General features: G+C 36.3%; 2 protein-coding genes across 2 annotated transcripts; both read right to left on the reverse strand.

Moving 5' to 3' along the window:
* Nucleotides 1-1890: 1890 nt before the first annotated feature.
* Nucleotides 1891-6709, reverse strand: LOC109239802. Its single transcript, XM_019406399.1, has 2 exons — nt 6345-6709; nt 1891-4220 (listed from the first exon to the last, which is right to left on the reverse strand). Exons 1-2 carry the CDS (start codon nt 6386-6388, stop codon nt 3623-3625), a joined length of 642 nt encoding a protein of 213 aa, XP_019261944.1. The 5' UTR covers nt 6389-6709; the 3' UTR covers nt 1891-3622.
* LOC109239792 lies at nt 2384-3557 on the reverse strand. Its single transcript, XM_019406384.1, has 5 exons — nt 3399-3557; nt 3137-3309; nt 2822-3017; nt 2544-2704; nt 2384-2468 (listed from the first exon to the last, which is right to left on the reverse strand). The coding sequence occupies exons 1-5, from the start codon at nt 3555-3557 to the stop codon at nt 2384-2386; spliced, it is 774 nt and encodes a 257-aa protein (XP_019261929.1).
* Nucleotides 6710-15419: the final 8710 nt, after the last annotated feature.

Raw genomic sequence — 15419 nt, forward strand, 5'->3', positions numbered from 1 at the left:
TGGCATAAGCCGTGTTCAAACCAAACGAACCCTAAAAGAATAAAAACGTATTTCATTATGTTAATTTGCCTTTTAGAAATTGGTGGAGTTGCCATATTAAGAAAATTATGAGTGCCCCTTGAGAGTCCGAACAGACAATTTCTTATTGTCTAAACAAAAAAAAAAAAAAAAAACTATTGGATGGCGCGAAAATTTTCAGATTAGTTGGTTTCAGAAGGAATCATCTAGTACTAGTTAGATACTATTAGAAAAAGAAAACGAAAGAAACCAACGAATAATTATTGTTAATTAATCTTAATTAAATCACTAGCGAAATCAAGAAGACTAATATAAAACAAAACATTCCCTATTGTTTTCTTAAAGAACTAAAACTAATTTGATACAGTTGCAATCTACTATTCTAACCTCAATCATGCACCTAACAACACCCACCCCAAAATTCACGAGTTCACTTCTCTAGAAGAAGAAAAAAACTGAACCAATTTGATTTTGAACTGACAAGAGAATCAATTAAAATGAAACAAAAGAGAACCAACACAATTCATGATTAAGCAGTCACAATTCTAGTTCGCAACTCTACCGTTTAATTAGATTAATTCCTATTATATGAAAACATAAACAAATTTGGAAAGTTGAAAAAAGAGGAATCAACGAGCTAGGCTCCAATATTTTCAATATATTATATTTAAACTTTAAAAAAAAAGAGGGGAAAAGATACGTATCACAACCAATGATGCAAGAGTGAGCAATTGGATTCCAAAGATTCGGTAGGGTAAGCAGCAAAAGGTGACAAAAGAGATAAGTGCAGTTTATCATGTGAAAAAATCTGAATTGTATAGGACCACTTGACTGGCACTTTCTCCTATGACTCATCTGCTTTAATGTTTGTTAAGTGGTCAAGTGGCAAACATCTATTGGAATAAATTTATGTCAAATCTATGGTCCCCCATGCAGATTGTAAATTGCTTCTGTAGTCCTTATGTTTTCTTAAATTGTAATTATAACCTTTTAATTTTAGGGAAAAGGGCCAAATATACTCCTTTACTTTTGGATATTGTTATATTTAACGGCAAAGGGCCAAATATACCCATGTACTATGAGAAAAGATTTAAATATATCATTCTTATACTTTGGATCCAAATATACCACTGCCTTAATACTATTGGTTTAAACTACTCTTCTTCTGTTACGTTTATCCAATGTGGACATCCAATCCTACGTGGCACTGATATTTGATGAGGTGGATTCCACATAGCATGCCATATCAGCGCCCCTAGTCCATATATAAAAGACTAAAATTTAAAACACAATATTTTTTATGGTACTGGTAATGGTAGCAATAGTGGTGGAGGGGAAGGAAACTTTAGTGGTGGAAAAACAAATAAAGGGGGAGGGGATAAAATGGGTTAGGGGCGGTGAGGTGGCAAGCCATGTGGCATCCACCTCATCAAATGTCATTGCCACGAAGATTGGATATCCACTTTGGACAAACTTAACGAAAAATGGGTAATTTGAACCAATAGTATAACGATAGGGGTATATATATGGACTTAAAGTATAACAAGGGCTACATTTAAACCTTTTCTGACAGTACATGGGTATATTTGACCCTTTTTCATATATTTAACATCTGTTATATTATCCGGTCAAATTTATCCTTACCGTTGTACTATTCACCAAAATTTACCCCTACCATCAGCAAACTTTTAAAAGTTACCCCTTGATCTGTTAGGTAATCCAAAATCTCCTAATTTTCTCTTATTTAAACTACTTGTTGTTCTTCTTGCTCTACTATTTTCAGAAATTATTATTGATGTAAATGCTGGAGGTACTAGACTATATATATATATATATATATATATATATATATTTTGATAAACAGTTCTTCTATTCAACAAAAGTTGTTCTTTATAAACCAGGAAGTTGCGGATCAACTCCTATACTATGTATGACAATAACGTATACACATCACAACTAACTAGGATCAAACATGGAATAAAATACATCAGAATTTAACTATGCTATGGAAAAAAGATCAACGATGCAAGATGTCTCTGCCAGATGGGAAATAATCTTCCTCTGTTGTGTATATGGACTGCAATCTCTCGACAAAGTCTGTCTTGTGAGGTGCTCCCACCTTGAAACCTAAGCTTGTTTCTGTCCCTCCAAATCAGATAGATCATCATACCAAAGACACATGAAACAACTGTCCAATGTCCATTTTTCATTTGGGCACACATGGTCACCCATTGCACCTCCTACAAAGTAGTGATTTTCCTAGAATGTCCAAGCCATGACAGAAGCCTAGACCAAATACTCTTAGTATAAGAGGAATCAAAGAAAAAAATGCTCAAACAGTTCATTAGTTAAACAAGAACACAGTTTAAGCAACTTGAATTCCAATTTTCTGCAACCTATCCACAGTAGGTAGTCTACCATTAGCAACAAGCCATAAATTGAACTTGAATCTGAGGTGCAATTGTAGTTGTAAAATCAAACTCTTCCGAGGGACCCTCTGGAATTGGGGATGAAGAAGCTAGTACAATTTCTTTATGCTAAAGCTTCCACCAGGAGTCAGCAGTTGAGCCAATCTAGAGGGCAAGTCAGCTTGCACATTCTGAAGTTCTGTAATAAGACTTCTAAGTCCTAATATCTTCCTCACAAACCAGGCTGCATTCTTGGGTATTGACACAGAATCTACAATCTGATTTTTCATGTAATAAGAGCGAACCCGACGAATCCAAAGACATTATTTCTTCATGGTTATATCCCATAGATGTTTAGCCACATCTACTTTGTTCCAGTGATAGAGATTCAATACATTTAGCCCCCCAGCAGCTTGAGGCATACAAATTTTCTCACATGAGACCAATGCTTTCTTAGAAATACTGGATGTACCTTTCCAAAGGAATGATATACAAATAGCTTCAATCATTTTTAGAACCTTCTTTGGTAGTAGGAATAGTTGAGCCCAGTAGGATTGTACTCCAAAGATAACAGATTTGATGAGTTGCAACCTTCCTAAATAAGATAGCAGTTTTTATGTCCCACAGTTTATCCTTGCAGTAATTTCTCCACTAGTGGCCAGCATTGTAAGATGGATAACTTTCTAGAAGCCAAAAGTACTCCAAGGTACCTGAAGGGTATAGTACCCTCAGTAAACCCCAACTCCTCTAGAATATCCTGTTTCAAAGAAGCAGAAATGGCAGATAGATATATAGAACTCTTTTCTGTATTTGCCTGCAAGCTTGAAGCCATTGAAAACTTCATAAAAGCTTGTTGAAGCAGTCTAATAAAAGGGAGATCAGCCTTGCAAAACATCAAAAGGTCATCAGCAAAGCACACATAGATCACGCCCAGTTTTTACATCTGGGATGAAAGTGGAAATTCTTGTTCACTGCCAGTTGTGCAAACTCCCTCTGCAAATATTCTATGGCTAGGACAAACAGGTAGGGGGATATTGGATCCCCCTGCCTGATTCCTCTTTGTCCTCTGAAAGGTTTTGTAAGTCCACCATTTAGGGTCAAGGAGTATGTGATAGTTGATATGCATTCCATGATCCACAATACAAACTTATGTGGGGAACCAAGTTCAATCAACAGTCTTTTCAAGAAGTACCAGTCTAGAGTGTCATAAGCCTTCCTAATATCACCTTGAGCATACACCTTGCTGAAATACCTTTCCTTGTGTAACCCTTGAACAGTTCATGAGTGAAGAGAATACTGTCAGTGATACTTCTAACCTCAATGAAAGCAGACTGAGATCCTCCAACCAAGTCACTGATAATAGTCTTAATTCTGCCAGACAACACTTTAGTGATCCTTTTACATAGGGTGGTACAACATGCTATAGGCCCATAGTCCTTCACCTGTGTTGGAGAAGGCACTTTTGGAATAAGAGTTATTGTTGTACAGTTTATGGCCCTGTTCATCTTTCCAGTTCTGAAAAAATCTAGCACATCTGCAAGTACATCATCTTTCACCTCATCCCAGTGTTGTGTAAAGAACTCAATTGGAAAGCCATCCACCCCTAGTGCCTTATCAGTATACATACTCTTGATAGCTACCATGACTTCAGCTGTGACATCTCTGATTAAGTCAAGTTGTTGGATTCTAGATAGAAAAATACCCTGCTTTATTACCTCATCATTTGGACAAGGTAGTATATTGGTTGCCGCTCCCAATAAGCTTGGTGAAGAATGATATGAACTGATTTTCCACCTGCATAGAATCAGTGATCTTAATTCCAGCATCAGTATATATAAAATTGATAGAGTTAGTACTTGTGCACAACTTCCACTGAGCATGGAAGTATTTAGTGTATGAATCCCCACATTGTATCCAATTAGCTCTATACTTTTGCCTTGGAACCTGCTCCTCCACATGCTCCACTTATCAACCTCTATTAATTCTTCCTTTTCCTAATCAATAAGAGACTGAAAGAGTGGTTGCAATGATATACTAGATTGTATTATCTCTAACTATTGTTTGGATTGAGTCGATTTTTGTTGGTATGAAGTCATATAGGTGTTCAGATCCCTCAAGGCTTCCTTTAATCTTTTAAGTTTCACCCAAGTTCTTGACATGGCCATCCCTCGTCGTCTCTATACCCTCTTCACAATCCCTTCAAACTTTGGATGATGTGGAACATTGTTATATAATTTGAAAGGTCTGGGATATAAGTGCCTACGTTGGTCATCGGAGTCACACTTGAGCAATATTGGAGAATGATCTGACACTCCCAGATTAAGCAAATCAGCCTCAACACGACTAAATTTCAATAGCCACTTATAATCGGCCAAGGCCTAATCAATCTTACTGTATACTTTGAGCTATCATCTCTTTTGTTGCACCAAGTAAAGTGCCATCCAGTGCTTTTGAAAGGAGTTTACTGTAGGTTATCAAGTAGATCCTTGAATCCTTGAGTTTCTGCTTGAGTAATTGGCGCACCAATTCTATCCTCTGAATTCAGTACATTTTTGAATTCACCACACACAAGCCACTCAGTTGTCACTTGAGAGCCAATGTGAGTAAGTTTATCCCATAGTTGTTGTTTATGCACCAGTTCATTGCTAGCATAAATCACAGTGAGCAGTAAACTGAGCTGAATAGTAGTGTTATGTACCATACAATGGATGAATTGATCACCAACCTCCAAGATCTGGACTTGTATATGTGCTTTCCACGGTAGCCAAACCCGACCATTATAAGCATGATCATAATTATAACAAGCCTTCCAATCCTTTTGCTACTTTCTGTGTGTGATCATTTTAGATTGATTCTCTTTCACTCTTGTTTCAATTATCCCCATAACTTATATTTTATACTTCTTCAGAAAGAGAGGCATCTCTTTCTATTTAAAGGGCCTATTAAGCCCGCTAATGTTCCATGTGCAGATAATCATGGGGGTTGGAACTGGTTTGTGCCACTCTAGCCCAATTTTGGTGAAGTCTGACTTTGAGTCAGTATTTCAAATCTGTTGGTGGCTCTCCATTGGTTTGTAGAGGAACTAGCTTGGTTAGCATTTGAAAATTGAACAGTTAGCTCACCATCAGCAAACCTTTTTCCATGATTTTGCTGGCCTGGACTCTTTGGGGGTACTGCTAGAAAAGGAAAGTCTTCCTCTGCTAGGGGAAGAGCAGTAACCTGTATTTTTTCAGCAGCATCCTATTTTTGAGGAGCATCTTGATCAGTTACAATTTTAGTCTGCCCTTTGGCCACCCATTTTGAAACAACCTTTCTCCTCCTCCTGGCTCTCCTCTTCTTCTTAGGCTATTCTACAAGTTCTTTTTCCTCCTGTGCTTTTTTCTGCCAGCATTCGTCAGGAGTATGGCCAAATTTAGCACAATCAACACAATACTTAGGCCTCCATTCATAGCCTATATCATGATGAATAACACCAGATGGGGTATGAAATTCCATACAGCTAGAGAGGGGTGGGCTATATCTATTTCTACTAACACTCTAGCATAGGAAATGCAATCCATCTCAGTTGTAAATAAATCAGTGTACAGAGGTTTGCCAATTACACTGGCCAATTTACTCGGTGCTTCAGTGGACCGGTAGCCAACAAGAAGACTAGGGAATTTCACCCGTAGCGGAATAACAATCAAGCAATCAGGATAAAAAACAAAGTCAACAGTCTAATTCTTTAATATAAACGGTTTGTTATGATACGTATAAGGACCAGACTGCATAACACGATTCCTGTCAGATATAAAATCAAATTTGAATATGTAACAGTCATCATCATGGTATAGGATTTTGGGTTTATTGATGAAATTCCAAAAATTTTCCACATAATTCTCCATAGATTTTACATATAGAGTATCACCTAATACATACCCGATCAGAGATGATCTCCACTTGTTCTCTAATGTCCCCCTCATTAATTTGAACGACAAAAGTGTCACCACGCATAGCAAGAGGAATAAGTGAGTGGTTTACCCATTTGTGAGCTATGATTCCGCTGGTAGGGTTTCTCCTCATTTGGGGAATCGTTCTTCATACCTGATTGTTCCGCCATTGCACCCTATTTTTTTTTTTTTTTTTTTTTTTTTTTTTTTTGTGATAATGAGTTTGGAATTGGTTTAAAATTTGATTTATTTTTCAACCATATACCCACAGTACAATTCGGTGGGTCTATTTATTGTATGTTATATGCAGGTGATCATCTTGTACATATATGTATATTGGAATATATTTTGTTGTTGTCTGGTTAGTATAGAGTTCAATCTGAGTAACTTAAGAGTGCACAATGCGGCATTTGATTAAAGCAAAGTTGAATTCAATAATGTAAAGTCTCCAAAGAACTTCATCTTCTATCACTAATACTTGCAAAGTCTCTATACCTTTTGTGCAATGAATTTATTTAAAGTTGGGTTGTTGTAAGTACTTTTGGAATTTCGACAAGCTACTAATTTAGATTATTCAATTTACTATACTTTGTTTACTAACCATTGCGTTATTTTAATATTTCTTTCTCTTGTTTTTTCAATTAAGAAAGCAGGTAAATGCCTACTATTTCGAAATAATGAATCAAGAAGAAGAATAACCGACTTAACTGAAAAAATTTGGGAAATTTTCGGTCACCCAACGGATGAGAGGTAATTTTTAAAGTTTGCTGACGGTAGGGGTAAATTTGACCGGATAGTATAACGGTAGGGGTAAGTTTGGCCGAATAATATAACGGAGGTTAGATTTAGACGATATTTGAAAGTAGAGGGGTAAATTTGGATATTTTTCCTTAACTTTAAAATATTCTATAGCTATAGGACAAAGTTTTGTTTACTAATTATACTTTGTAATAGTTTTGTAAAGTTATAACATAGATACTTCGGTAGGACGTTGGCACGACCCAAAATCCCATCAATAGTCGCGATGACACATAACATATCGGCTAGGTGAACCAATCATACAACAACCAAATAAACAACAGTATTGAAGCAATATATCAAGTCCACTAGAGATTTATAACATAAATAAGTCTAGAATCAGCACCAATACGCAGAAAATAGTAATACAATCCCCAGAAACTAGTATAAACAAGTACATGAGCTCCAAGAGTGTCAAAATACAATAGTGTGAACTCCATACAACAATGTCTGAAATAAACAACAGTCTCAAAATAGAAAAAAAATGTAACTTCAAGGTCTTTGGGATGGACAAGTTGCACTACCTCGAGTCTCCTAGCACCACAATGATCTACTCCTCAGCTCTGCTAGTGCCAATACCTGGATCTGCATAAAAATATACAAAAGTATTGTATGAGTACAACTAACCCAATGTATTCAGTAAGTATCTAGACTAACTTTGGCTAAGTAGTGGCGAGATTGATCAACAGATACTTACTATCATAACTTGAACAATCCATGAATAAATACAACACAAAAATCTAACAGAAATACAGTATAAGATGATCTAGTACAATTAACAGAAATGATATTGTGCTTTTAGATAAGAAATGATCAGAACTCACATGATTCATCGAATCAGCATATAAAGATGATATGCATCACAGAGCATTATTATAAATGCCAAGTATAAGAGTCTATAATATGTATGCATGAATAAGACTCGCTCCAACAACCGACACTCCCCAAGTGCCTAACAATGCGCATACAAGGCCCAAGGTACAATGGATGATCACCTGACTCCAGATGAACGGATCCAAATCCATGCACTGCACGAAGAACTCACGTGCTAATAACATAACACTCGCATGGACAACCCATGTGCCACAATACTCATCTCCCACGGACAACTCATTTGCCTGAACCTCAGTCCATAAGGAGTTTCTATATGCGGAATATGTTCATACACGTCATAATCAACATGACTGATGTATATGGATATAAGATATATATATCCAAAGATATATGCATGTGAACAGTGGGACTACGACTAGAACAAGTAGAATACAATGTCACAGATAGCCATTTACGGTTAACAAGATATGAAAACCCTAAAATATGGGTTCTAGCATGATTGAGAGAGCTCACGTAGCCACACAAGAATAACAAGTCATAAATGGCACACGATGTAAATCAAAGCACAAAGTAGCCTAAAAACTACCCCGAACAAGAATAGTTCATGAAACTTGCATATACGCTCGCCACCATGCATATACAGTGCCCCCAATACATAGCAATTAGTCAAATAAAGTCAATCTCCTAAGATAGATTTCCTTAAGCCAAGTTTAGACAAGATATTTATCTTATATAAACCCAATCAATCTTCCAAAAGTGCCTTTTATTTAGATATCACCTGCAATCGGCTTAAATCTAATCAAACAACACTCAAATAAGTTAAATAAACCCATAGATATCAATTCCAAACAATAAAGTTTCAATCTTTAATCAACTCTCAAAAAGTCAACAAAAGTCAACCTAGGCCCATATGGTCAAAACCTGAGTCTAAGGGTAGATCATGTTTACCCATAATCCCATAGGTCCAAATATGTCTTTAGTTTTCAAATCCAAGTCCAACCCAATGCTCAAAATCTTAATTTACACTCTCTTAAGTTACAGATAAAATCACAAAGTTTACCTTAAAATTTCATATTTTAGGTGTAAAAATCCATGGGCAATATAGATATATGTTCTAATCCAAGTGTAGATACTTCCATCCAAGATAGTAGTGAAATCTCTCTTCAAAGTCTCCTCCTTTTATTCTCCAAAACTCAAAAATGTAAAAAAATAGGCAAAATCTCGAAATTTAAACTTTAAAAACCCCTGCTAGAACTACCCTTCACGAATGCAGCCTCAGCTTCGTGTTCGTGAAGCACAATATTCCACCGCGAGGAATTTTTTTTTTTTTTTTTTTGCGATGGCAGACAGACCCTCGCGATCGTGAAACTTCACTTGGCTCCTCTACGCGAACGCGATTAAGCGCCTCGCGAACATGATACCCATCTGCCTCCACCCTTTGCGAATGCGACACCCCCTTCACAAACACGAATTGTAACAGCCCCTGGTCGAAATCCTGCATCGCGAACGCGATGAATACCAAACACCAGAAAATCTAGCACCACCAAACATGCTCAGGGTGGTCCAACCATGTCCAAACATCTCAACAAGTCAATAAATACTACCCGTACCTATCCAAGATCTCAAAATACATACGGAATTACACATCTAAGAATCAAAGGTCAAACCATATGTTGAACTCTCTTAAGTTCATAAACTTTTAAACTTCCAACCAAGCATCATATTCATGCCTACACACCTTAGATCTCAACCAAATATTTCACCCAAGTCCAGTTTAACAATATAAAACTATCTTCAGTCCTGGAACATCTATCGAAATTCGATAACCTCAAAGTCAACTATTGGTCAAACTTATGAAATCTCAAATTCTTCAAATTGCCAATTTTATGCAAATAGAGCCAAAATCTTCTATGAACAGCCAAAACTAAATTTGAACATACGTCCAACTACAAAATCGCCATACAAACCTATTGGAACCATCAAAATCTAATTCCGAGGTCGTTTACCTAAAAGTCAAACCGTGGTCATATCTAAAAAAGACTAAGGCTTCCAAAATAAAAGCAAGTGTTTCAATTCACTCTCGAACCTCCTCAAAACTAAACTAACCATTCCCACAAGTCATAAAATATCAAATACACATACAAAAAGCGTCAAATAAGGGGTTGTGATTCTAATACTCAAACGATCCGTCGGGTTGTTATATTCTCCATCTCTTAAACATATATTTGTCCTCGAACGTCTTTAAAAACATACGTGAACTGCTGAAAAGATATGGATATTTGCTCTGCATATCTGACTTGGTATCCCAAGTAGCTTCCTCGCTCGGTTGGCCTCTCTAAAGCACCTTCATCGACGCGATCTCATTTGACCTCAACTTTCGAACCTGCCTATTCAAATTGGCCACACGCTCTTCTTCATAAGTCAAATTCTCATCTAACTGCACCCTATTGAAGTCCAAAACATGCGACTTGTTTGCATGATACTTCCGGAGCAGAGAAATATGAAACATCAGATGAACTCCTTAAAGACTAGGAGGCAAAGCAAGCCTATGAGAAATATCTCTAGCTCTCTATCACACCTTAAATAAACCAATAAAACCTTGGACTCAACATGTCTTTCCTCTCAAATCTCATCACTCTCTTCACGGATTAAATCTTTAGAAATACCTTCTTACCCTCCATAAATGCCACATCGCGAACCTTCTTGTCCGCATTACTCTTTTGTCTAGACTGAGTTGTACGAAGTTACTCCTAAATCAACTTCACCTTATTCAATGCATCACGAACCAAATCTATACCCAACAATTTAGCCCCACCAAGCTCAAACCAACCAATAGGAGATCGACAATGCCTACCGAACAAGGTCTCATATGGAGCCATTTGAATGCTGGACTGTTGTTGTATGCAAACTCCACCAATGGTAGAAACGATCTCAAGCCTCCGAAATTAATAGCACAAGCTCTCAACATGTCCTCTAGAATCTTAATAGTATGCTTAGACTGGCCATCTGTCTGTGGGTGAAATACTGTGCTAAGCTCCACATGTGTACCCAACTCATGTTAAACTTCTCTCCAAAAGTGCAAAGTAAACTGAGTACCTCGGTTTGGAATTATAGAAATAGGCACACCATGCAAGCTAATAATCTCTCTGATGTAGATCGAGTCTACTAGTACCACAATGATCTACTCTTTAGCTGTACTAGTGCCAACATCTGGATCTGCAAAAAAATGTACAGTAGTATGAGTACAACTGATCCAATGTACTTAGTAATAACTAACCTTGACAAAGTAGTAGCCATATTAGTCAACTAATACTAGCTATCATAACTTGAATAGTCCATGAATAAATACAACGCAAGAATCTAACATAAATAGAGTATAAGATGATCTGGTATAATTAACAGTAATAATATCACGCTTTCATATAAGAAATGATAAAAACTCACTTTTTGGTTCATTGAATCAGCATATAAAGTGATATGCATCATAGAGCATTATTATAAATGCCAAGTGTAAGAGTCTATAATATCCATGCATGAATGAGACTCACTCCAAAAATCAACACTCCCCAAGTGTCAAACAAACCTGTGCACACATGACCCAAGGTACAATAGGCGATCACATAACTTCGGAGAGACAGATCCAAATCCACGCACTGCACGGACAACTCGCGTGCCAATAACAGTAACACTCGCACGGATAACTCACCACAATACTTATCTGCCTCAACCTCAGTCCATATAAGAGTTTCTATATACAAAATATATGCATACGCGTCACAAATAACATAAATAATGTAGACGGACATAAGAAATATACATGCAAAAGACATGTGCCTGTGAATAGTGTGACTACGGCTAGAACAAGTAGAACACGATGTCACAGATAGCCATTTACGATTAAAAAAAATAAAAAGCCTAAAATAAAGGTTCTAGCATGATTGAGAGAGCTCACGTAGTCATACAAGAATAATAACAAGTCATAAATAGCATATGATATAAATCCAAAGCACAAAGTAGCCCAAAAACTATCCCGAGCTTGAATAGTCCATGGGACTTGTATATACACTCGATACCACGCATATACAACGCCTCTAATACATATCAATTAGTCAAATAAGGTCAATCTCCTATGGTAGATTCCCTCAAGCCATGTCTAGGCAAGATGTTTACCTTATACAAGTTCAATCAGTCTTTTAAAACTGCAGTTTCTTTATATATCACCTCTAAATGGCTCAAATCTAATCAAACAATACTCAAATAAGTCAAATATACCCATAGGATCCAAGTGTAGATTACTTACCTCTAAGATAGTAGTGAAATTCCTCTTCAAAATCTCCTTCTCTCATTCTCCAAAACATAATAATATAAAAAATAGGTAAATCCGGAAATTTAGACTTAAAATGTCCGTGCCAGAACTATCCTTCGCGAGTGCGGCCTATGTTCCGCATTCACTTACCACAAGTGTCACAACGAGGAATTTCTCTTTTTCGCGATCGCGGACAGACACTCGCGATCGCGAAGCTTCACATTGCCCCTCTACGCGAACGTGATCAAGCCCGACACGAACGCGATGTCCTGTTGTCTCCACCCTTCGCGAACGCGATGTCCAGCTGTCTCCACCCTTCACGAACGCGACACCCCTTTTGTGCGCGAAGCACAACAACCCCCAGCCTAAATCCTTTAGTGCCGGAACACCCCCTCTGAACACGATGAACACCAGATACAAGAAAATTTGCCACTACCAAACATGCTCCGGTTAGTCTGAAATTCATTCGAGCCCCTCGGAACCCCGTCCAAATATTGCAGTCCATAAATACTATCCGGACCTATCTAAGGTCTCAAAATACATACGAAATCATAATGTAAGAATCAAATGTCAAACCACATGTTGAACTCTCCTAGGTTTATAAACTTCTAAACTCCCAACCAAACTTCCGATTCATGCCTACACACCTTGGATCTCAACCAAACTAGCACACAAGTTTAATTCAACAATACAAATACATCCTAAGTCCCGAAACATCAATTGAAATCTGATAACCTCAAAGTCAGCTATCGGTTTAACATATGAACTCTCTAATTCTTCAAATTGTCAATTTAGTGTAAATAGAGTCAAATTTTTTCATGAACATCCAAAGCCAAATCTGAACATACGCCCAAGTACAAAATCACTATAAAAATCAATTGCAACCATCAAAATCCTATTCCAAGGTCGTTGCGCAAAAGTCAAACCTTGGTCAACTCTTGCAACTTAAGGCTTCCAAAATAAAAGTAAGTGATCTAATTCACTCCGAAACCTTTCCGAAATCAAACCAACCATTCACACAAGTCATAAAATATCAAATAGATGTACGAAAAATATCAAATAGGGGATTAATGTTCTAATACTCAAAACAACCGGTCAGATTGTTACATACAAATTTTGGTAGGATAAGGAAAGTTTAATATTATTGATTTACTCAATTACTTTGTAAAAATTTGGCACTCTAATTATCATTTAAGTAACTATTCCAAGTCGGAGTAACAAGAAAATGAAAGGAATGAAAGTCAAAACATTGTAATCCCTTTATCTAGGTTACATCCTTAACATTACAAAATGGGACTCTTCGAGTAAAATGGTCAATTTTTTTTTTTTAATAAATGTTCATATATAAATAATTTTAAAAAACTAAATATTGATAAAAGAAATATAATTGACACCACTTGATAGTAACGGCTGCTCTGTTGGCTAAGCGCCTATTTGTTTAGAAGACGTTGAGGGTTTGAACCTCAGTAACTGAACTTCTTCCCGTACTAAAATATAAGTTTCACTTTTAAACTGCTCAAGAGTAGATTTGAACGAGGTCTGAACCCACGACCCCTTATCCATCAAGGGCAAATCCAACCAGTGGATCTAGAATCGAGTTTCGTACGTAAATGAATCGACAATAAATAATTTCATCGAGAACAACATATTTAAGCAAAGTGTAGTCTATTCCGCTTAAGATAATTCCTATGTATGCTCCTGAGTAAAGTAGTTCGTAAAGGGGGTGGTTATGATAATATGGAAGGCTCATGACATGATTAGTACAAGTAGAATTACGAGTAATATTGAATCCATATTTTTTCTAAGACATATGTTGATTAGTTCTTTATAGATGGTACGTGTATGCCCTTGGGTTATCCATCAGGTCATCGAAAAGAAACTTGCAATTAACGAAATAAGTGACTATGAGTATTTCTGTTTTTTAATATGTGAAGGATTACCTTTAGAAATAGGACGTAGGTGTTTGTACCGAACTAGTATCCTGGAGAAGTTTTAAAATTAGAGGGCGATTAGCCAAACGAAGTATTTGATTTATAGAGTTTTAAATTTCTATACCTGGGAGTTGCTTGGGATAGTTCTGATTACAGTAGGTGCAAATAGATTGAGCATACACAAATTTCATGTTCCTACATTTATATACTTCAAGACAATTAGATAGCATACTTCTAATTAACTGATCGTACCATGCATATTTAGGATTTCGAAAGGTCCACAAATATCAAGCTTATCTCCCTAGTAAGCATGTTATTTTTAAAATTAAAAGAAATCAGAAGAAACAAGATATTGTCAAGATAAAAAAATAAAATCAACATGACAAAAATATAATTAAAAAAACATACTCCCTCCGTTCCAATTTATGTGAATCTGTTTGACAGGGTACGGAGTTTAAGAAAAAAAAAATGAAGATTTTTGGAATTTGTGGTCCTAAACAAGTCCAAATAGGGCCCAAAATATTTGTGTGGTTATAAAAGATTCTCATTAAGGGTAGAGTTGTAAGTTTAAGCTAAATTGTTACCAAATTTAGAAAGGGTTTCATTATTTTTAGAACAGACCAAAAAGGAAATAAGTTCACATAAACTGAAACAGAGGAGTAATTAAAACAAGAAAAAGTCTATAAAAGGAGATACTGAGAATCGTAGACAACCAATGAGGCGACGTGAGTTGGGATCTGGAAGATTCATTATGGGGAAGGTACAAAGAGGCACTTGTCATATATATCCACATACCACCCCCATAACTCTCTCTCTCTCTCTCTATATATATATATATATATATATATATATTGTATTTAGTGAAGTGGAAACGTGTATCCTAGTCAAATTTGTTACCCCCCCCCACAAAAAAAATGTTAAATTTATTGCAAATCCAAATCCTCACAAATTACTCTGTGGTCCTTGTATTTTCTTAAATTGTAATTCAACCTTTTAATTTGGAAACTTAGATTTTAAGTATTATGGAGTCTAGAATAAAAATTTAAGAGCAGTTCATTTTAAGCCTTTAATAGTTAGGGAATTGTTTAATTGCAAAGGATAAAGTAAATGTTAGGTATAATTAATTTATTACTTACTTTTAAATATCGGTACTCTCTAATTTTAACTTTAAAAGTAAAAATGAGTGGACTTGATG

Source organism: Nicotiana attenuata, unplaced genomic scaffold (assembly GCF_001879085.1).
Source record: "Nicotiana attenuata strain UT unplaced genomic scaffold, NIATTr2, whole genome shotgun sequence".
In the NCBI taxonomy this organism is placed as follows: domain Eukaryota; kingdom Viridiplantae; phylum Streptophyta; class Magnoliopsida; order Solanales; family Solanaceae; genus Nicotiana; species Nicotiana attenuata.